Source organism: Solea solea, chromosome 8 (assembly GCF_958295425.1).
Source record: "Solea solea chromosome 8, fSolSol10.1, whole genome shotgun sequence".
Lineage (NCBI taxonomy): Eukaryota > Metazoa > Chordata > Actinopteri > Pleuronectiformes > Soleidae > Solea > Solea solea.
This window is the reverse complement of record NC_081141.1, coordinates 17182069-17206248: the sequence shown is the minus strand read 5'-3', so window position 1 is coordinate 17206248 and position 24180 is coordinate 17182069. Positions and strand designations below refer to the sequence as shown.

Sequence of the window (24180 nt, the reverse complement as noted above, 5' to 3'; positions counted from 1 at the left end):
ATTTGAACACATGCACAAACATACAAACATATACAGGATGCAAATTGGGCTTGGTGACAGCTGCGACTTCTGCTGGATGTCTTCCACCCCCTTCTCCTCTGCTGTGAGTCTTCACTCTGCACCCAGGCCACAGGGTGAGTATCAGGTGAGGTTTTAAATAGCGGGGCCTCTACGAGATGACCTCAGGGTCCCAGGGGTCTTCCCCCGTGGCCCATGGCCCCTACGCTGCCCCCCTCCCCCCCCACACCAGAAAGCTCTCTGGGACTAGAGGCCTCTCCTCTGTCTGTGGGTTGAAGCCTTGAGGCTACAACCCACAGACAAATGCCCTAGTCCAGACCATAAATCAGGGGACCATAAACTAATTGAACTAAATTCGCTCATACATAATCTGTGCACCTCAGCACTAGTTCATATATGATGAAAATAAAAGATGTCTTCTGAATGCTATAGGCCCCAGTCTCTCTTCAGTGCTAAAACTACAGTGAAACCACAACTCAGCCCAGATTACTGTACAGCTCAAGCTCATCTGCTTTGGCCCCAGTTTCAACTTCAACCTTTGCCCAAAGCTCAAGCTTCAAAAGCCCCAAGTTCTCCTCCCTGTGCCATCTCCCCCATCAACATTGTAGCGCTGTAACCACACTGCTCCATCTCCAGTCGTTAGCTGTAGGCGACTGGACTCGCTTGAGTTCAGTTTGAAGACGTTTCACCTCTCATGCTTGTTCAGTTCTGCTAAAATCGCCCAGCCCCTTTCTCTCTGCGCAGAAACGGAGCAGAAGAGTGAGCGTCCATCCTACAGGAAGGCAAATGTTTATGCGATACTGTTTTAATTAGAGGCAGGCGGTGCTGCTATTTTCTTTACAATTTGGCCAGTGTTTGCCTTAACCCAGAATGCCAAGGGATGGCTCCATTTCCCAGTTGTAGCCAGGAGGAACTCTAAAGGGGTCTTTTTCCTGTCTTTTACGTCTTTGCTCCCTGTACGTGGCTTATAGTTAATCATCGCAAGATCATCTGAAATCATCTGCAATCTGAAATTGCGAATGTATCTGAAGTCGAACAAAGGTCAACGGGCACGAGTTCCGACACTGAGGGAAGCACACTGAGGCAGAAAGTCACATTAGTGTGTGGGGCGAGAGTGAAACTAGAGGACCACAATACTACAACTTCCTGTTTCAGCTAATAATTTCCTGTGAGTGGAAATAGTACAGTGGATATAAACAGCGCTTATCTGCGCTGCAGATGCAATCTGCACTAAATACACACAGTGCATTAGAAGCCAGGATACACAGGAATAGAAAAAGACTTTTAAAAATATTACCATCACAATAATTCACTAAATGCTAGACAGTTTCTCTTCTTTGTGCAGCCATGCATCTGACTCCCAATTGGTCTCTGTCGCTTTGTCTAATAAACAGAACTTCCTGTGTCTGAGTGTTTATAAACAGTGCTGAGTGAGCGCTGTGTGAGAAGATGTGAGAAGAGACAATCCCCGCAAAGGCTGTGGCACGTGAGAGAGTGCAGAATAAACACACCGACAGACTCCGGTGTGCAGTTAATGGTTGTCTGTCGTAGACCTCAGCCACCTCTGCACGAAAAGAGAGCAGGTGATGACAGACAAGAAATGAGATCACAAATGTAAAAACACTGCTCCAGTCAATTGTCAGGGAATTGAGAGATCAAATATGAGATGGGAGTATTGTGTGTGTGTGTGTGTCTACAGGCCACACAGCTTCCAAGCGGGGTCGTCCATGGGTCGCCTGCTGAGGGCAGTTCCAAATGAAACATAAACAGCCGCGCTGTCCTCTTCTCTCTCCTCTTTTTCCTCTCGGACGATGGGCCAGTCCCCCAGCACGGCCCAGCACAACATTACACAGTCCAGGCAGAACTAATCTATCCCTCAGCTGTGCAGTCTAATCTAAACAAACAGATCTCTCCCTACCAACATCTGGAACCCCTCACGTACCGGGACCTAGGAAACCACGGCAGCCCAGTCTCTTTGTCAGTGTCTGTGTGAGTGTGTGAGCAGATCTTTGTGTATCGGTGTTGTAGATGTCTAACCGAGGTTGCAAGAATGGTTCAGCCGTTTGTCATGTTCATAGAGATACACTTTTTTGAAATAGCTTCTATGAAAAGACAAAGGGAAGGAAGTCTGAGCAAATGCAACCACTGTATTAGGAGTTATTACATTAAGTCCTTTGTGAAATTATTCTTCTGTTCCATTACACTATGGATTATTTTGTGTTTAAAGAGCCTTTTCTGAGAGCCAGTGTTGTATTGTGTCATAATAAGCATCTTACATGGTACTACATGGTACTTACTACTGTACCAGGTTAATTCCAGTCATCTCTGCCACAAAGAAACCTAAGCAAGACTTATAGGGGATACATCTATAGCCATTACAGTGTGCAATCACTTAACATCACAATGACAAGATAAGGACAGAAAGTTGTCTATTCCAGCTTTAAAACATGTCTAATAATAACAACAATAATTCAGGGAACTTTTGTAATTCAAATACTACTTGTACTGCTGTCCCTTGACCTCCATAAGCCCCACTTAGAAATTCCAAGAAACTCTTCTAGGGAGAACAATAGTGATATGGAAGAGAAAATGAAGATACATTTACATTCTTAATGTTAACATGGAGTGAAAACATTGTGTTCCTCTGACTTCAGTCAGGAGTCCTCTACTGAGGAAGCTCTACTCTGACTTTAACTGCCGCCAACTGTGCCTGCACCACACATGAGAAGAACACGCTGTCTGTCAAACCCCTGCAGCAGCAACACACAAGGAGAGACCAACAACCTGAGGAGGAGGCAGAGTGTGTTCGATCTGCTCAGAAATCATTTGCTTTAATGTTGGATCTTCCCTTTTCCTTATTTTGGAGAGTAGAAATGCCAAGCACAAAAACTATGCATCCATAACAATCTTTTGTTTCTTTAATATGACCAAAAATATGTGCTAAACTTCTCAGCGGCAAAGTCTGCTCCTCCATTCATGACTCCCACAGCACACTCTGGCCCTGAGTGCAGGAATGCACATCAAAGGGAAGGGAAAAAAAGCACAGCCCCTTCCCCTTACCCCCCAAGCACCGGCCATAAGCACAGTTCCCTATTCCTCGAAAAAATTCCCTCTCCATAGGTTGTTTTTTTCCTTCTTTTCTTTAAAGAATCAACAAGTGAGTAGAACATCCACTCCACAAACACAAGTTCCTGTCCTCACTCCACGTTTTCCCTGCAGCCGGAGACAAATCTTTTTGGAAAGTTGAGAGCTGTCCAAAATGGGACCACACACAGTCTCTGAGCATTCAACTGCTGGGGGCAGGCAGGCAGGCAGGCAGGCAGACACACACTCACACACACACACACACACACACTCACACACTCTCTCACAAAATGGCGGCTTTGACAAAAATTTCCTCTACCCCAAAAGCTGCTTATGAACTTAATTACAACCTTAGTTCTGCGAGCAGTTAGAGCCACATCTTGCACATCTTGTGCGTGCATCTCACATGGTTTGACATGCAGCAAATACTGGATATATAAAGTGATTTGCAGGCTTCACTTGGCCACCTGCCAGGGCGTAAACAATAAACAATTCCCCAGGCTAGTTTTGCAGCAATAACTCTGTCTTCTTCCAATCTAAACCATCTTATGCCCTTCAGAACATGCACTATCAAGTCATATAGCTCAAGAACAGTGAAATAAAGAACAGTTCTCACAGCTTTCTGTCAAACACATACACACAAACAGTAGAATTAAACGTAGTGTCTTACCTTCCACCCAGAGTTTCTCCACGTCCGTCTCCAAATTTGCGGCTCTTAAGCCGACAGCGAAAGCTCCGAAAATCATGAGGCCGACAACCAAAAACTTTCCGCAGTTCTTTTGTATGTAACAGCCCAGCCTAAATAAAAGTCTCTGGAACTTTGCTCTCAGCCACAGAGGTGCTTTCCTTCCAGTCGCCTTCCCCTAGAAAAGACAAAACAAGTGTCCTTAAATTAAATTCAATTCAAACACAAAAATCAGTACTTACCTGGATAGATGATGGGTTTAACAGAAACACTTTAATGTCATACAGGTAAAAGATATGATGGTCACAGGTGGTGTGACCATCAAGGGTATGTGTTCATATCAAAGAGAAATACTATTAAAATATCTTTACTATAGGCCCCAATGGAGATGGCTGAGCTCACTACTTGTTGTGATTATCTGTGAGATGACAAAACGCTGTACAAAGAAGGATTTTAAGGGACATGAATGGAAGCTGTGATCAGAATCACGAAACACAATGGTTGTCTCACTCTGGTACACTAAAGTGACTAAAATATACACATCTGTCACTGGAGGACTCCCCACGGCGAGAGACACCAGTTGTGTCATATCAGTAACATGTATAAACTGTAACCTTAGCAGGATGTGTGCAAAGGAAAGACATCTTCATTCCCTGCAGGTCATCTCGCACACAGGCTGCTCCACTTCTGTCACTTCCCTGATACAGTGATGACTTCATTTTAACAGGTCGGTGAAGGTCTCCATCAGGTACAGAACAGGAGATAGCTGTCACGGCACAAATATACAATACACATACCCTTGTGTCTATTTTACACTGACATGAGCAAAAGTATGAAAACTACTACTGCACAACAGACACTATATTTAAGGAGTTATGTAACGTATTATACATCAAGTGCAAGTGCAAAGAAAATGTGCAAACCCACAAATACCACACACGTTTGGACCCTGCACTGACATTTGGACAGCCTAAACAAAGCTTTATCCCTAACCTTAAGCACAACCAGTTAATGACTAAACTTAACCTCACCACAGTTCAAATGTTTCTCAGTTTCCACCTCATTTAGACCAGGTTTTGGTCTCCGTGAGGACTACTGGTCCTGACAAGGTCAATGTTTATGCCAGAAGAGGTAACTACAGAGGTAACAAATCCAAGTGCACACACGCGCGCACACACACACACACTCCAGCCCGTGTGTTCCGGCCTGCATGGGGAGTGGAAGAGCCGTCACAGTCTCACAATATTTGTGAACGAAAGAGGGCAGCCACATGGATTTGACTGTTTTTCTTTTTTTTCCCCCCAAAGAGAGTCGGTCATGGTCACTCACTGTTACACAAACTTTATAATATTAATCTCATGCGGTTAAACGTTTTACGCAGCTTATGTGAAGCTTGAGTTTGTGAAAGAGTCCCTGGTTGTGCTGTGACTGCGGGTGGAAGCTGCGTGTTTTGCTGTGTGTGGATGGGACCGTTATAGGACTGACTGCCTGGATGTTGCAGTATAAGCAACAATCCTGTGGTTGTATGTGCGCATCTAACTTGTTTGGCATCTTTGAGCAGAAGCCGGCAGCACAGGAAGACTCCGAATTCGGAATATAAAGCAGAACAACTTGTGGCTCGGTACAACCTAGTGGTCTAACCCCCGTGCGTACCCCCCTCTTGCCCTTGCCTTTCCCCGTTACCTAGCAGCGACTGGACATAGTTTGGCCACTTTATATGGTTGATACAATGAAACCGGGAGCATGAAGCTCCTTCTCGACTACGACAGGAGATACGCACCTCTGATATTTGCTCCAAAGCAAAGCCGGCATCGCAGTAACTCGGCCGCTGCAAATACTCCAAATCCAGCGGCGTGCTGCGGGAGTAGTCCCCCCTGTTCCTCCGCGTTACTCTCGGCCGATCGGGGTCTCTGTTTTCCTGCTCGGAGGGCGCATTAGCAGCCGAGGCCATGTTGCGGGGACTGCGAGAGGGTTACCGTTTCCCACTTTATGGTATTTCCCCGAAAGCGTGCAGCGATATCCCAAAGCAGCAGAGTTTCACTCTCGGAGATCTCACACCCGTGAAGTAGGACTTCATACTCCTGTTGGAGACGGCGAGTCAAAGTCTGCGCCTTCCATCCCAACATTTCGTGATCCGGAGGTCTCCGCCGCTTCCACCGCACTCACCGAGTCTCTGGAAAAAAAAGTTAAGTTTCTTTCAAAAAGCGACGTGCGCAACGTGATTCCCATACACGAGTCAGAAAGCTCGATGGTCGTGGTGGCATTCTGGTGGAGATCTATGTGGTCTTCCCTTGGGCCGCGCGTCACGGCCAACTCTGAGATTCAATAGAAGAGGAGAAAAGACCTCTCTCCATTTGGAGGCAGAGGGGGAGGAGGAGGGCTGAGAGGGAGGAAAAAAGACTCCAGATCCCGCCTCTAGGGCTGTCAGATTGCAGGTCTTTCTTGCATCTGATTGGTTCCAGAAGGGCAAAAATTACTCAGCAAACACGACTATTATTAGCTGCTTAGCAACAGCTCACTAAAGTAGAGAGACCACCCAGGCAGAGGGACCTCGTGTGCATCTCCAACTTCAGGGAATAGCCAAACCAGCCCGGTGCGTTTGGTGTTTTGGGTTTTTCACATGGTTTTTCACAGGCTGTCGGAGAGGAGCTGGAGTGTGAAACAATATACACGGATGGTGGGTCAGATGGAGGCCGAGCCGAGGCATGTTACACCTGCAACTTTATATCAGCAGCTAAGTCTCAAATTACAGCACTGCATTGTCAGCCTTTCTATACCATGAGACCTGCTACGTATAGATTTCAACAAATAGGCAGTGTTATATCACATTTGTGGAACTAGCCGAGTATTTGAGACTTTCACTGGTCAAAACAATCAAACTGTTGCTAAAGAATAAACAAATCACCTCATCTGTCATCCTATACGAACTACAAATAAAAACGTCACTAACCCTTTTAATGATTTAAAGTGGTTTTTTTTTACCAGAAATGGAAGTCACAAGCAAGTCTCAAACGAGTAGTAAGATATTCCACATTTAAATAAAATGGTAAAAAAAGACAGTCATTTTGAACTGCTACACTGTAGTGTAAGGACTGCTTCTTTGTCCCATAAAACTCAATTGTTTGTAAAGAAATATGTTATTAATATCAATAAAATGATAATAAATAAAACTATAGAGCCTAAAATGTAAAGAATACTGGCATTAGACCAACATTAAACCGTGGAAATGCATTTCAAATTAACTTTTCACCCACCAGGACGTTAACTAGCTTTAGCTTAAATTAGCAACCAACTGACTGACTTCCTGTCTTACCTTCCTTTGTGGGATGTACAGTTTCGAATGAAATTTCATGCCATTTCGAGTCATTTCACTAAGTCTAAGTCGAATCTGAAGTAATGAGTGTCAAGTCTAAGTCAAGTCTAGTCTTTTTACCCTTTACTAAATGACATTTAGTACGTGAATTTCAGAGACAGACATCAGCTGTAAATGACGTTCATTTAATTTTAATAATACCGTATGTGACCTGGAAAAATAAGAGGTACAAATATGTTAGCTATGATTAAACTCCTGTTAATTGAATTTGAACTCATTTTACTGACTATAACGCGAAATTAATGTTGGAAAAACAACACAGCAACTCACCATAAAGTCACAATTTACCCATAAAGATGGATGAGTAGCCCAGGTTTTGTGTGCTCACCAGCGACTCCTCTGGCTGTCTCTCACCATCTTCAGTCCAGGTGGGGAAAGTTTTCTGGACAAAATCCAAGATATTGTCTTGTTATGATGAAAATGAAAAGAACTGAACTCGGGGAAAAAAAGAAGATTGCATCGTCATCCTGCTCAGCATTGGAAACATTTCTTCCACAATTACATGGCTGTTTCCTATTTGGCCACGTGGGTGGTCCGGTCCTGTTTGCTTCATTTGACCTTTTGTCTGTCACTTGATTGGCTGGGGATTGTAAACACTACCACGCCAGGAAGATCCCGTGTCAAACACATACAAACATAAACAAACACAGCTAGAAAAAAAGGAGGACACAGTTACATGGTGCCCACCTGTAGCTGCACACAGGTGTGCAGACAAATACACTACATCAGTAAGTAATGGAGATGTGAATCACACCTACACTCCAAAGATTACATTTTAATTTTCTAAAAACCTTTTTTAGGTCAGTCAATATGCTAAAGATTTGTATCTAAACAAGGTTATCTACATTATATTCCCTCCCATCAAAATTAGATTTTTCTTTAGAATAATTTACAATCCTATCATTTCACTGGTAATCAGATATCCCCAGTGTGGTGTGTGAGTGGAGAAACCTATCTAAGGCAAACAAAGTTAGCCTGCGATGCCCCCTAATGCCTCGGAATAGAAGCAGGCCTGTCAGTGGAATGTGTCCTTAAAGCAAGCAGGAGTCATAACTGCTGCACGATATCTGTGCGAGACATTTCCAGGCTGTTGTCATGACGGTAACTCTGTGGGACTCCAACAAAGAGCCACAGGTCATTGTGGAAAATGGCCCTCCCCTTCGAATATACTGTAGTGCAGCGGCTGTAAAGATATGCCAGTAAAAATGCTCCGGGAGATTATATTGCAAGCATCTGTGTGAACTAATGAAATGCATATGCACATAAGATGCCAAAACACCCTTGACCAAGCATGAGCATATTTCCTTTTTTTTATTATTTACCATCATGTGCTAATGTGGATCAGATGGACTAATTATTCACTTTAGGAATTATACTAAGCAGGAAGAAGCATATTCCAAATCAGCTTCTTCTAATTTTGTCAGACCCAAGTCAGGGCAGTAATTAAGTCTTTTCTGAGCAATAGGAACAACAAGTTTATTCAGACTTATAACATTGCTCTTTAAATGAAAGCAGCAGTAATAAGAGAATACTCCCAAAAGAGTGGTGATTTAATGTAGTACAGAAGCAGTTCATCTATTCACCGACTGTGTCAAACTTTTCAAAATACTGTCCACGGGTTAAAAATTAAACTAGTGGTTGTTGTGTAGCTCATGGGAACCTGGTAATTGATGTTTGCCTTATTTTAATTGTTCATATTTCACTCCTCCTCTTCCAGATCCACATGGATTCTGTAATGAGGAAAAGGAGATGAAGTTATTCATTTAGGGGGTGGAGGATTCGGGCATTGATCCCAGAATGACTTCATCAGGCAATCACCTTCTTTGCCTCCCGACGGGGGCCTTCACGCCTCTCAAGGCTGGTGGCTGGCCAGCGGCCATGGAGAATAAAAGGGGGTAAAATCTTGTTAAGTTCATGTGCTTATTTATGATTTGCAGGTGGATTATGGTTGAGGCTGAAATGTGCCAACATATTGACATCCTTAAGTGAAAAACGTCTTTTAGAGATCGTAAGGCTTTCTAATTTAAGATTTAAGATCTAAGGTTTCTAATTGTTTTTTTGAGAAATTATCAACCTTTATCTTCTCTTCCTTTGAGTCAATATCAGCAGTATTCAAACCAAACAAAAACAAAAAACAATCTCCACCAAAGCCAAAATAAAAGCCCCCGTTTTCTAAAATCAGCTAGTTTCTTAGTTCAGTAATTGGCATAATCATGGACATAACGGTTCAGTTTGTGTTTGCCAGATACCATAAGACAAGATAGAAGAGTGGTTTTTGGTGATATTGCAGCCACTTGCACCATCTAAATTGACTCTCAGTGCACTGCAAAATAAAAGGAACAGAAAGAAAAAGTGAAAACAAGTAAACAAAGCACACAAACGTAGGAGCTTAATTAAGCAAGAATGCTCTCTTGGACTCCCCCTCTCTCTGTTTTCTTTTTATTCCACTCGCTGTAAAAATGGCAACAAACCTACAGTATATATGAGTCTTGTCTATCTTTGACTTTACTTAATGTAGCACAGCAAAAGTTCAATCGAGATGACTCTACATTTTATCATATCATCATATTACTATTTTTGTCACTGTCCTCAAAGACCAAAGCTATGAAAATAGGACTTGGAGTATTCAACCTGAATTAACCTTGAAGGTGTGTTTATAACTGAAGCTGCACTTTTATTTCCACTGTCTCTGCACCCCTCATGCAGGTGCCACTCCCAATATCTCATAAAACTATCCCCTTCTCCTCCATCTTGACCCAGCTGCCATCTCCACTGATCCATCATGGCTGCCCGTGAAGCTGTAGGGGCTGAGTGCACAATGAGAGCCTGCTGGGATGTTTATGTTCTAGCTCAAGGTTGTCTTCAATCATACACCGAGCTGTTTGACAGCTCGCAGCACCGCCTGGCCTCTGTTTACTGCTCCCAATTTCCGACTGGCTTTGTATGCACAATCAGAGCAGCTCGGTGAGGATCCAAGAGGCCAGTTCCATCATGCTCCATCCAGCAGCACCGGAGACGTCGACGAAAGGAATCGTGACACAACACAGAAAATGCTTTTGTTTGACTGATTTAATCAGAATAGGTAAACTCTCCACACAGCCCATAACCCCATATACCTCAAGTACATGTCTGAAATTGTTGCTTGTAGATTTTGTGTTTCTTTTGGTTCTTGAAATAGTCATTCAGTTGTATGCAAGTCAGTTATCGTCTATGTAATCATGTGGCATAGGAACTTTGGTTTGCATAAATCAGGCTTTATCAGGTTTGAAAAAAGTAACTTGTAAAGACATGAGAAAAGTGTGTCTTATGTAACTATACATGCAGACATTTTTAGATGAATTTTAATTTTGATTTGAGAAGAGTTAAGTCATTTCACTTTAATTCCTATCAGTCGTAACGTCCTGATTTGGACCTGTAACAGTCCACGTGGGTGTTTGTCCAACATTTACCTTGAGATCTGGGATAAACAGTGTTGCACCTGACTGATATTTAGACAAGGCTGTGGTCTGGTCTGCAGAAATGGCCTGAGAGGCTGTAATTTTTCTAAGTGGGTTCAGCCTCCACTGTTAACAGGAAAAGTGTGTTCCTCTGAATGTACACACATGGCTTCAACAAATAAGCATCATAGTACAATATCAGTGCTGTGGCTCCACTGAAGGGGAGGGGGGGGGGCAAGTGAAAACTGGCAGAGAAGTCAAACAGATGGAGTTGACTTTTCAACAAATTTAATTTTTCATAAATTGTGTAAAGAAGGAAAAGGAAATTTTGACTCACAAATGCACACTCGCAAACAAATAACTTGGTTTGAGATTTGAACATCTGCAGATTGGCACTTTTTGACCGAAGGTTTGCTTACTTCCATTTGACCTGAGGTGGGTCTCTGTGGGAGGCCCACTGGAAAAAGTGACACATTTAAAGGTAAGAACCTCATAAGCTGTCCAGAACTCTGTTTACTCACTCAGACCTCCTGTTCAGTCTAGTCTTAACAACAGCAGGAACTGTTACATTCCTCAATAGAATTCAAGCTCATAAACAAGCTGCATCAACCACCATTAAGAGTAATTGTTCCCACAGAGCTGATGCATACTTTTGAGCTCCTTAATGAATCCCCACATATTATTAATGTTGCAAATTAAAGGAATAATACACCGTAGCTTTATTCTAACAAAGTTACTGCCCCTTTTCCACGATTGGTTGCCTGGGTTTTTAAAATAAATGTTGTATTAATGGGGAACTGGTATTAAACAAACAACACAACAAGGTATTTTGAGGTGTGTCTCACAGCATCACAAACATGCAATTATAGGATTTTGTGTCAGTTTTATGGTTTGAACACAAGGTGCACAAACTGAAATTCCACTTCTGTATGATGCCTTCCGTCACTCAGACATCCTCTTATTATGATAGAAAAGAAGAATTATATGACATTAAGGCAACACAATTATTATTATTGTTTTTTGTTTTTTTTTACCATAACCCTATTATCACTTATTGTGAAAGGAAGAGTTGCACCTCTTTCATTCCTGCACCATTAAAGTTCCATGAGCACACCACCAGCAGACCATATGTACCATCTGTGCAAGGGTTTCCAGTCCAGTTGGTGGCATGCTCTTCTATAAGTCAGTAATACACATATACTTAAGTAAGTATCTGGCCATTTAATAAAGACCACAAACTGACAACGAAGACGAGCGGAGGAGTAGAGTTAGAGACAAGGCAATACACCATGGACCGTGTTCCACAGCTTTTGACTGAAACTCCTCTGACATAAACACTCTCATTACAGAGATTTGGATGTTCCTAATTTGGATAAGTTGTGTTGGAATTTTGGCAATCCCACAGAATGACGGTATTTATTTATTGGAGAATGCACTTTTGTGCAGCCACAGTGGATTCTGGATTTCTGGATTGTTATGACCGATCCAATGCATGAAAAAAATAAAAAAAATTAAAAATCGAATAAGCACAGATCAGCCTTGAAATGTTGGAACTCGGATCTGTTTGTGGAATTATTGTTGTTCCCTTGTTGAAATATGGAGAGACAACAGGGGAATGTTCATTTTCAAAGTCACAACTCTTCTCCAAGCCGTGTGTGTGCTGTTCTCACATGTGCTTCACATACTTCTGTGTATGAGGTGGATGAAGTGAGTGAAATTGTGGCAGATATATATATATATAATACGTTTAGTTCACTTTAATGTGACTGCTTGAGATAAGGCATCGTCAACTCTCCTCTGGCTCATCGGTGAAATGTCATAATCGTCATCTGCTTGTTTTCCCCACAGTACAATGAAGTCATATCCTAAGTGGCCAATTAGCCCCAACAGCTCAATTTGGAGCATCACAGGAGATTGTGAGGGAATTTATGGACCCACTGCAGGACATCTGCAAGTGCAGGGTTATGAAACCCTCCTCCTACAGTGCAGTATATCACACGGTCACACCTGCATTCCTCTCTGCATTTCAAATTCACGCATACAGCCGTCTGGGCTGTTTTGGTTGTGGCAATGTCTGATGAGCTATCTGTGAGGTCCGTCTTGATTAGGGGGGAAACGACTGTCATAATTATCCGGGCCTGTATCTTTCGGCTGACATCTCTGCTTCCTAATTACCACCTGCTAGCAATCTGCTTGCCTAAATTATGCATATCGCTCAAGACGAAGGAAACTCAAACACTCTACGTCCAGCTAAAATCTTCTTGCTGTGAACATTTAACGAAAAATATCTCAGCTAAAATAGATGATGTGCGACAGAATTTGTCCGACAGGTGAGAGCGAATGGACAGATAAAAGACGTTGTGAAAGAATGGAAGAAAGACAGCATATGACGGAAGAGAGAGGCTGACTTCATATTTCCAAATGCAATGGTTAAATGTAAACACAACTGGATATAATCAAAGAGCAATTACTGGATGCATTTTAATTATTGCTGTGATTTTCCATAGACTGTCTAGGGCTGTTGTGTGTATACAGAATGTGCCGTTGACTGTTTATCTAAATCCAGCCTTGTGTTTCGGAGAGAAAAATTAATCTGCACTATTGTTGTTATCATGATAAAGTCAAGTTAGATGTAGTTGATGTTCTATGCCATTAACTATTTCTTGTACGCCGGAAAAGAGGAGTGTGGTCATGAGGTGGAAGAGGACTAGTTTAAAGCAGTCATTCCCAAAGGCTGCAAAGTATTATAGGTTTTTCAAACATTTTACTTAAGATTTATTAAATTACATGCATACAATGTGAAGTTTTTAAACCTATATCTAATGGAAATGGCTAGTTGGCCTATTCAAATGAATAGTTTCAGTAGAATAGTCAAAATGTTATAGTATGTTATGCACAAATCTACTCTTCTTGTGAGTCATATTTCACAAGAGATTGTCATCTCTAAAAAAGTGTGTCCCCCATATAAAAGGTTTGGGGCGACACTGGTTTAGAGGCTGTTTCAGATAAAATGTGATCCAAGTAAACATACATTGATTTGTCCGCTCACTACTATGCTGGTGTGTAAAGCAGAAAAGTCAAACAAAGCATGAAATAAAGTCAATGTGTGCTTATACGCGGATAGATTCTTGTTTTGGGGGAGGATGGCAAACAGGAAGCTATTCTTGGTTTTATAGGAAGAGTGAAGGTCAGGGGAACAGAGAGCATGGACCCGCGACATTTCAGAAATGAAGTACAACAAACTGAAGGTACTTGATACAAATGACTTATATTGCGGAATTCACATTTATCCTCATGTTGTCATGTGCTGCCCTGATTCTGACGTACACTGTGGATCTGTGTGGCTAAACAGTCATGGAAAACAAAACAATCTTTAGTCCTTTAGTTTGATCGAGCTAAGGCCATAGTCTGACTAAGACAGGCAACTGGACAACTTGCAGAGTATACATGGGGAGGAGAAAATCGATTTATTGGCCGTGTATGGCTGATTGCACCTCCGTAGGTGGCACTGTATCTCTTTATAAACTAGTATGTGTTGAATCAGTTTCCTGTTCACCTTTATGCAGAAATACAAACAGCAAATGCAGGAGTAATCAGACTATGAATCACATTATCCAGGTATGTTAGTCCGACTAAGCGTTCTGATCAATCGTTACTGTTATCAGTAACACCTGTGCTTTTCCTGCACAAATATGTCATCCTCCAACCAAAACTAATGATTTCTTTTATTGTGCAGTTATAAAAGTTTAATTGCCAAGGTTGGGTTGATCAACCAATTAATTTAGATTGAAAAATACAAAACAAAACAAGGAAAGGTGTGTGTGCTGAGTATATCCCCGCATGTGTATGCACACGCATGTTAGTGTGGTTTAGGTTACATCATTACTAACATACCCCCAAATACACATAAAAACCAATGCACAGGTTTTCAGTCATGAACCACGGATGAAAAGAAAAACAGTCCACCTCAAGGATAACTTGCTGAACCGTGAATCACTGAATATACTGATATGAACAGATTGTAAAACATTTGATTAGAAGTTTCTGTAATCTTCGGTTCCGGTCTTACAGTTCTGGTTTACTAGAAAGTAAATTTGTGTGGTTTTATCGCTGAATTAAAAACTGAATATTATGATATTTTGTGACAGTACCAATTAATCCTGCAAATGATTTCATTTACGAGTAGAACTCAATGTAGATATTATAAAATAAAAGGGAAAACCCGAGCAAAACAGATACGGTTAAAAGACAAAATGAACACGCACTAAAACACTTATTTAAAAGGCTTGTTTAAACACACAGGTCTTGGAAGTGTGTTCCATAGATTTGGAGCCACTACTGAAGAGGCACAATTTAAGTTCTTGACCATGGGAAGAGGAGAAAGCATTGGTCAGTTGATCTTAAAGTCAAACTGGATGTGGTTTAAAACATTTGCAAAGTTGAGCAAAGTTGAACAAAGTTACACATCTGTACACAGACACGTGCATGCATAAAGAAAGAGAGGGAGCACTTCCAGTAAAAAAAACTAACATCTGGACAAAGCAAGTGGCCTCACACTGTCATTCATTTTTCTTTTTGAGTGGTCATTCTGAAACAAAACAAAATAGGTCATGCATGATTTTAAAGGAAAGCCAGAAGGTTTATTACACACACACATTCTCACAGACCAACAATCAAAAGTGTACTTATCTCCACCTGCTCACCCACAGGTGTGTGCATCCACACACACCTAAACACACACACACATGCACCAACAGTCACACATGCCTTACATACCACAGAACCGCTCACACAAACACACGGGTCACTCAAACTGTCCAACCGGAGACAACTGATCAGAGACGACCCTCACACACGTTTCCAGCGCACACACCCTGACTCCCCCATGACTCCACTGGCCTATGACCTTAGGTTGAAGAGGGTTGTCGTGTGATGGTGTGGGTTCATTCTCCGCGTGTGAGGTCATTTCCTGCTAAAGAGGCTGCACTGGCTGAGGTCAGATGGGGGAACAGCGGGGGGTCTGATGATGTGGTACATAACCCAAAGGAACAGCACAATGTTGTGTAAGAAATCCTGAGTTTTATCATACATGGCTTGACTCACGGATGTCTGAAAGTGACATAAAACTGCATATAAGACAGAAATGTGTGTGTTAATTAATAGTTGCGAGGCAAATACCACTGGAATCAGTGTACTATTTCCACTGTCAGGGTTTTGTCACGAAACGTCAAAGTCGTTTCTCCGCGTCCTCAAAATGACATTATGTACTTTCGACTGTCACCCAGAGATTTCCGCTGTGCGTTTTCTCCCGAGTAAACAAGCTAGTCACACAAAGCATCACCGCCGCTGCAGTGATGCCATAAACCATGGCCCTGGGTGACATCTTCGAACAAACAGAGTCTTTAAAATATAACAGAACCAAAATTCTCTTTGTTTGCAGTTTATGTCAGAATGAGAACCTGTGTATATAGATTCGAGGGAGAGGAGGGAGAGGAGTGGGGGGGTTGGAGGGGGGGCGACGGGAGGCCAGAAAATGAAGAATCTGCTCTGAGCTGTGTTTGTAAATGAAACAAACATAATCAGCATCTCGAGAGCCACATCTGGCTCTGGTCGAGCTGAGCCTGGACTCTAATTGAGAGGCCCAGCAGGCTACATTGATTCCTCAGTGTTGTTTTGTAGCGTGTCACTGGAGAAAAACAAAATGGATGGTATATGTTTTCTGGACCAAATATCTAAACGTGGAAATCATCACCTTGAATAATGCCATGGTTTTAAATTATCATAACCTCCATGTATGATATGAAATTAGATTCCTGTGACCATTGTTTTTTTAATTTCCTGTTGTGCTGCAAATTTGTCTCAAGCTTATGTTTCCTGGTGTGCTTATGTTAGACAGTAAAGGTCTTTTTCACCGAAGACATTTAGACGTTTCCTTTTACATTGACGGCTCTTGCTCATTTGGTATTTGTTGACATAATGACACTAGCAGTGGTGGATAACCTTTTTTTAATTAACGCAATCATTTGTGCTTTTATGTGTGAATTAATCAAGCTTTTGTGAAATAGGCCTTGAGTAACTGACGTTTCACTGCTCTGAAGTGGATGAATTAAGCGGGAGAAGCACCAGGAAGCGTATCTGTGACGTCAACACCTTTTGTGAAATCGGTTTCATTCATCTGCTGAGGTAAATACATAGTTCTGTCGTGAAAGGTTTGTGCCATTACTCACCGTAACGCAGTAGTAACTTTGGGCTTAAGTTATTTCCAGGGGTATTGTTCCAAAAAAACAAAGAACCCCCCCCCCAAGAGAAATGAAAAAGAACAAAACTTCAATTCAAACATCTCACCATAAAAACCCAGCCGATGTCAGAGAGGGTATCTGGCTTGTATTTAGCAAGACAGCGTGAAGTCACAGCATATATACAGAGCACCGTTTTAGCGCTCCAGAACTGTGTGTAAAACCATTGTGCTGTGAGGAGAGAGCCCCAAACATGCCCCAGGGGAACCCTCCTTTTCTTCTTTTTATAGGAAAGGCCTTAATTCATGGAGACAAACCGAGCCATCATTATATTTAACAGGGTATCATAAACATTCCTGCATTCTGCATGTAAATGGTAAGTGTGTCCATTTTGACAGACGGCTGGAAAAACACAGGGAGGTGACTTTGAGACACATACACAGGCAAACCCGTGTGGGCATAGGTAAGAAGTGCATTTCATACTGATAAATAGTGGTTGTTTGTGTTTGGTGTTTACAATATATGCTTAAAATTTATCACATGTTTTGTCGGCATCATCCTTTATTCAGATGTTCATGTGCAAACATAGTATAAAGTCTGTTGGTCAGAGTAGTTTGTAATGACTTAAAACTTTGTTATTGGTTACAGTATATTTACTTTATGAGTATGCGCAAGTAGTTTAATTTCTTGGGTAACGTTGATAACCCTTTGTTTGGTTCTTGAAATAGTGGAACTGTGTTAATTTGGGAAAGTACTCGACCAGTATTGTAAAGTACTAAATAAAGTTGGGGTTTTTTGTTTGTTTTTTTAAACATATTTCCTGTCTCCACTGGACTTTATATGGACTATGTGAATGATAATTGTGTGGATTACGAGTCAAATTTAGGATACACAACCTACTGCAGATTAAGTGGCGTAGGGACTTTGAAATGAGGTAAACGGCCATTACATGCACTTTGGACTACAAGCTATGCTTGTAAAACAAAGCTATTTGTTTCTTCAGGTCCACATTCAAAATAGGATCAGAAATAATTCAAAAATTGTACATGTCCTCTAAGTATTTTAATCATTCTGACATACTCTAAATGTGCACGTATCATATATATTAATATTTCAGTGCAGGAACAGTAGAATGTGTCTGTCTTCATGGGCAGAGCTGCATGGCATACAGTTTAATTATAAGTTAAATTATAACTTATAATGTTCAAAAATATATTCTGTGTCTTGAGCATCTTGACATGTTTCCACAAACCATCCTTCACTGAGGCGGTCCCTGAAATCCACAGGCCACATGAGTCCAGGTCAGCACTTTGAAAGCTCTACTCTTCCCATAATACAATACACTACTACACTGTGGGTTTTGTATTGAAGTTCATTCATTTGTGCAGGTGTAACAGGTGGTAACTGTTAGTACAATTGATAATGCGTTAAAGAGTTAGTTAGTTAAGTCCTTAAGCTGTTACCAGCCTGTTCATCTGCATGGGCTACTGTGTGTGTGTTTATGTACTTGTAGGAAAATGGATGGGCATGTATGTGTGTATGGTGTGTGTCTCCATCTGCACATACATGTGTGAGTTTGTGTGTGTGTGTGCGGCCATACTTGTGCCCCTGTGTCTTTGCAGTTTTTTTGTGTGTCACTGAAGCAAAGTGACTAATGACCCGGATTATTTATTGCCGTCAGACAAGACATCCTGTGTGCACTTGAGGGCCATGTGAGGCTGCGGCTGATGACCGCAACACATGCTGTGACTGTGAGAAGAAAAACAACACAAAATCCTGATCTTGTGTAAAAAAAATTGTCTAGATTGGTGAATTTTTATTTTACCGACTGACATCAGGAATAAAGAAAATCATGACATTTATCCTAAGTCATCTGAAATCGAATAAAAGTTTGATTGCAAGTTTGAATTAGAAAAGTTTTTTTTTTACTGTATATGGACAGTGTCTACCCACAAAACTTCACACCATCTCCTAATTTCATTGTTGTCTGTAGCATCAGCATCATATACACTTTTTCTATGTGATAACCTTTGCGCTTTTCTCCACATAAAAACTCCCATTTTATAATTTCAGAAACAATTCTCTTCATTAAAATAATGAAAACATGGACGCCTTATGCCAACCAGATGACTATTTGGTTAGGCAGCAGTCATTTGGTTTTGAATTGATATATTATTCCCCAAATCCCTAATCTGGAGCTGAAGTTGTTTGCCTATGTGTGCATGTATGTGTGTATTGTGTGTAGGATATACTGTGGCATCTGGTTCCTTCTAGATTGAGGGTGGAAAAAGCTCTGGTCCAGCCCTAACGGATGACTGATGGAGTCCAATCATAATCTTTATTTGAAGAAAAGGTCTCTGTGTTTGGGGAAAACTGTAGTCGAGTCATATGTAACACGGTCTGTTCGGCACCGGATCTTTCCGTCTTTTGCAGTGTGAGAGGTTGAGACCCAGTCTACAAAATGACTCTGGAAATGGTTTCAGGGTCTGGGCCTCACTGCGTGTTAATTTTAATTGAGCACAAATATGTGTGTTTGATGTGTGTGGGCGTGTGCGTGTGAAAGGGGGTTGTATGCATTTCTACAAATGTGCTAATTATATAATTTATGCAAATGGTTAGGTTGTCCATGTGCAGTGTTGTATGCATTTTTTTTGTATTTATGTTTTTTATTTTATTTGCATACTTTCTGTGTACATGTGTACGGCGAGAAATAATAAAATATCAAACTTTGCATTTGCACCTTTCAAATTATTATTATTTTTTGTGAATCTAAGCCACCACGAGGCTCATTCAAATTGGCTGTGATGACAATATGGCGACATAATAAGGAGTTTCTAGGTGACCATCCAACAGCCTGATTGACACATTAAAATCATGTACTCCACATCGATATTTTGCATGTTTTTGGTTATAAAGATAAAATGATACGCATTATTTAATATACGTGATATATACACAAAGACGCGCAGATCCACGAGTGTTTCTCTGTGTGTTTCGCTGTTGCTGGGTGACGGTGGGTTAGATGAGATATTTGCAAATAACATTGTGATCTCCCCATGGCGAGTCAAACATGCCAGTGTTTGCTCGCTTGTTCAACAAAGAAGACCTTCCCGCTCATTCACTCTCATACACAAGCAAATGCAAACATTCCCTTTATTGTGCAGACTTCCCTCTTTCTCTTTCTTTTATTTTTCCCCCCTTTGCTTTCTGAGCCCAGGAAGTGTGCACTCATACACTCACCCCAGAACAAGCCTGGAGGTCTTCAGACCACACACACACAGAGAACAGTGCAGGGACATCTCCCTGGTTTTCTTTCTGTCCCTTTTTCCTTTCCTTTCCTTTCCTTTCCGTTCCTTTCCTTTCCTTTCCTTTCCTTTCCTTTCCTTTCCTTTCCTTTCCTCCCTACCTCCTATCTCATCATATGGTCACTCTGCCTCTTCAACCCTCACATCTCCATATATATATATATATATATATAGGATATAAGGATATATAGCTCTCTCTCTTTCCACATTTCAGCCCAGCCCAGCCATGGCTAAGTATTGGTTATGTTGCATGTCTGTGTCTCCTCTCTAGCAGTGTGTTCTGCCCCTCTGTTTGTTTGAAAGTGCTGCTTTGAACTGTCGACAGGATGGTCATTTAGTATGATATTTGTGCCTGTGAGACCACCCAGCCAGTCAGGCAAAGACACGGGGAGTTTAGGCGCTATTTTTCAACGCCTCCACTGTTCCCAGGGCCTCTGAGTTGAATGAGATTAATCCTTCTCTGTCACCAAAATGTGTGATTATGACACACACAGCGCGGATAGTAGTCGACTGTGTGACGTCCAGGTGAAAGACGGGATGTGCAAACACGGTGTCTTTATTGATCAAGCCTTGAGAAGGAGAGAAAAGTGTGAGTCACATGATTTGTTGAAGTGATTCCCTCTAGTGGCTGGGGTTGAAAAGTCAGTGTAGACCTCAGCTACTCCTACTCCAATTTCAGTGGTGAATCAGGTTAGTGATTCATAAGGGTTGCAGTGGTTAAATTACATCAAAACATCTTTCAAATGCATAGATATAGAGCATAATGAGACCCACAAGCCACTTCAAAATAGTCCACCAGACTCACAATGTGTGAGCACACACCAGTAATTGCAAATCAAAGTGAGTGGGTCTTGTCTTTCTGTGTAAGTAAAAAGAGTTCATTAAAGCCTCTTGGAGGAGGTTTAAAGGCATAAATGGCCTTGACCCAGTTGGTCTGACATGGTAGCTGATACTGTGGATAAGGAGGACTGAGCATCGCGCTGGGTGGCACCGTGTGTGCGCTGGGGATTTACAGCGTCTCCAGACCACACACAGACAGAGTGGAAGAGGGAGGGAGGCAGGATATGGAGATGTAACAGAAAAGGGGAGATAGATGGGGAAGTTATGGGTAGCTCGTATTATTAAGTCATTGTGGGCACTGAGGTGCTGTGACTGTCCATGCAGTCACTGTGATGATAGTGCTTGTTCACATGCATGTGTGGTCGAGGTATTGTTTGTTTTGGATCTTAAACTGTTAACATAGTCAGATAACTAGGAGCGTGTCCTCCTTATGGAACAAGAGACAAATCTCCATAATGAAGACACGCTAAGGTCCAGGTAAAGGTTAGGGTGAGGTGAGCAGTTATAATTTATGATTTGTCCATGTAATTTAATGTATTTGATCACACTAACAAAATCTGTGTTCTAAATTGTGGCGTAAAAAGGAGTTATTGAAGCTCCAAGTTTAAGCTCCAATGTCTGTTTTAATGGTCTCTGATGCTGTGTCTATAACATAAATGGCTTCCTTTACACCTGGCATTAGAATGTGATGGGATAGCGCTTCACCACATGCATTTACACTAACGTGCATCCAGGAAATTTTGAGCTGCGTGGTGCAGTGAACAGCAGCAGGTGACAGGCTCTTTTGGTGCCTTCTTTTGGTGGAGAACACATTTTCAATATCGGACAATTACATACATTTTATCCTGAGAAACCAAAATTATGATTGTGATTCAAATACGATTGTTACTGAATGTACAGATTTTAAGTAGTGGAATCCACTTTGAAAACCTGTCATGCGCACTTCTTTCCATTTTCAGCCATTGGCCAGTTGTATGCAGCTGTCTTCCTTTACTAGCGCTATGTAGCTGTTGTGTTTCCACCTACCTTACTGAAGCAGTGTGAGAATGTCACTGGGTGACATGAGAACAAAACACAGGGAAAAACAGAGAGTTCTGTGGCGTTGATAGGCTTAACAAGCATGGTGCGAGCTCATTTGACAATGTTTTAATGTAGCAGACATTTATTTATATTTAAAAGTTACACACTACAGCTTTAATGTTAAAGCAGGTTCTTCTTCTGATTTTCATCATCTGATGTGCTCTCTCTTTTCACTTCTCAGCTGATTTTGTCGATCATGAGTTTGCAAAGAGAGCAATAATCTGGACAAAAACTGTTGTAGATGAATGGTGCATTCATCAAATGCTGTGTACTATGATGCCATAGCCGGCTGATCTTTACATTGTGAATTCAAAGAGTGTTTCTTCCACATTGGTTATTCCCAATTCCATATGAAAAGTTCTAAACAGTTTTTTTGCTTGATGGCCGAACAGTTTGAGTTTAGTTCATCAAAACAAATAATGGGAAATAATGACATACTTTAAATTTGGTATAAGGCCGTCCACACTGCAGTACCACTGACAGATTTAAAAAGATTTTATGCAACAGTATCAGAGTACTTACACAAGGGTGCATGGAAAAATACAGTACATAGAAAAATATGCCAGTAAATACAGATTTGTATATGCTTCAAGCTAGATCCCATTGTGCCTTGTGAGGCTTTTCTCTGTGTAAAATTTTCCATCTCTGACTTGTGTGTTAGAGGGAGTGCAGTGCAGCCATGAAGGAGAAAGCAATGTGTGCTAAATGGTCCATAAGCGTGGCTTGGCCTGGTCCTGCAAGCCCCTCTGGACCCCATATGGTGAATGTGTGAGTGCTACATGCTTGGATGCATGGCCTAGCCCTCAGCAGGACTGCTCCCCACCGGATAACATCCCATAAAACACTGACACACATACGCAAACACAGACACACATGAAAACTTTGTGGATTCCAGTATTTAAAAAGCTCCATATACATTGGTATTGTGTATGGCGTCTCTCAGACTATCTTCAGTTTTTCCCTAAAGTAGGTTACATGGAAATACACTTATGTTTGAATTGTGAGGTCAAATATAAATAAAATATCCGAAACATAAACAATAGCCATACTAAATGCGTATATATATTTATCCATGCACACAAGTGCCCATTCAACAACTTAGGAAAACAAAATCCATCCAATCAAGGCCCTTGTCTTCACATCTCCCTTCTCAGAGCTGAGCCACTACAGACACCGCGTTGTAGAGAGGACCATTATTGCATGCTTAAATGCCTGAGAATCGGACGTCCAGTTTTGATGAGTTGCTGATTTTTGTGTGGCCTCATTGTAGGGACGTGCAGTCATGCAGAACATTGAGTCCTGGTCAGTGTTCACGTTTGGGTAGCGGTGGTTCAGGCGAGTGGAAGAGAGGGAAATATTGTCTAGTGGCCAGATATTTTATTTCAAGACCAAGCACTTTGTGCCTGTTCACCAGGATTATAGTTGTGACCAAAACTGAGTAAAACCGAAAGAGAAATCACCGTCTCTTCTCTCTATCTGTTACATTTACATCACATGATCTAACAATGTCGTTGTCAGCCATTTAATCAGACGCTTTGAATGGCCTGTAAACTACACAGGAACACATCAAGCACAGACATGCATGGATGCCAAAGTCAGTTATACTTGCCGGTTGATGTGCTTAGAGTGGCTGAATTGGACAAACAAAAGGCTCTTCCATGGGCTTGCAGCATAATGAGAGGCGGTTTGAGTGTAAATATGTTTTCCATCTCACTGCAGGACAAAAGGGACGAGTCTTCAAATACAGGTCATGGGGAGCATCCATGTTGAAATCCAACCCACTTAACAGAATCGGTTACGTCGTCATGGCTGTCTCTGAGCATCAGAGGGAGCAGGATTCATGAAATCTGGTGGTTGCAGTTGCAGTGACAGCAGTGAGTAAGAACAAAGCAGTAATTAAGTGAATTCTTAAAATTCCCATCTCTGAATTGCTTGAACCTGTAGATCTCAGAAACTTTAACGTAGAAAAAGCCCATATATTTTTTTGATATTAACAAAAAAAAGGGCCTTTTTTGTTTTTGCATGTATTCCTCATGTCTTTCTCCAGTTTCTCAGTTTCCTCCCACAGTCCAAAAACATGCAGATTTGGGTATTAGGCAAATTGGACACTCGTAATTGACCA

At 41.5% G+C, this 24180-nt stretch overlaps 1 protein-coding gene across 1 annotated transcript in view; it reads right to left on the bottom strand.

The window, feature by feature from the left end:
- The window catches only part of ptch1 (patched 1), a 48762-nt gene extending 42632 nt beyond the window's left edge, over positions 1 to 6130 (bottom strand). Inside the window, exons 1-2 of the mRNA XM_058635627.1 lie at positions 5568 to 6130; positions 3773 to 3965 (exon numbers count right to left, since the gene is read on the bottom strand). Coding sequence (XP_058491610.1) covers positions 3773 to 3965; positions 5568 to 5738 — 364 coding nt within the window. The 5' untranslated portion in view covers positions 5739 to 6130. The remainder of the gene's footprint in view (positions 1 to 3772; positions 3966 to 5567) is intronic.
- Positions 6131 to 24180: the final 18050 nt, after the last annotated feature.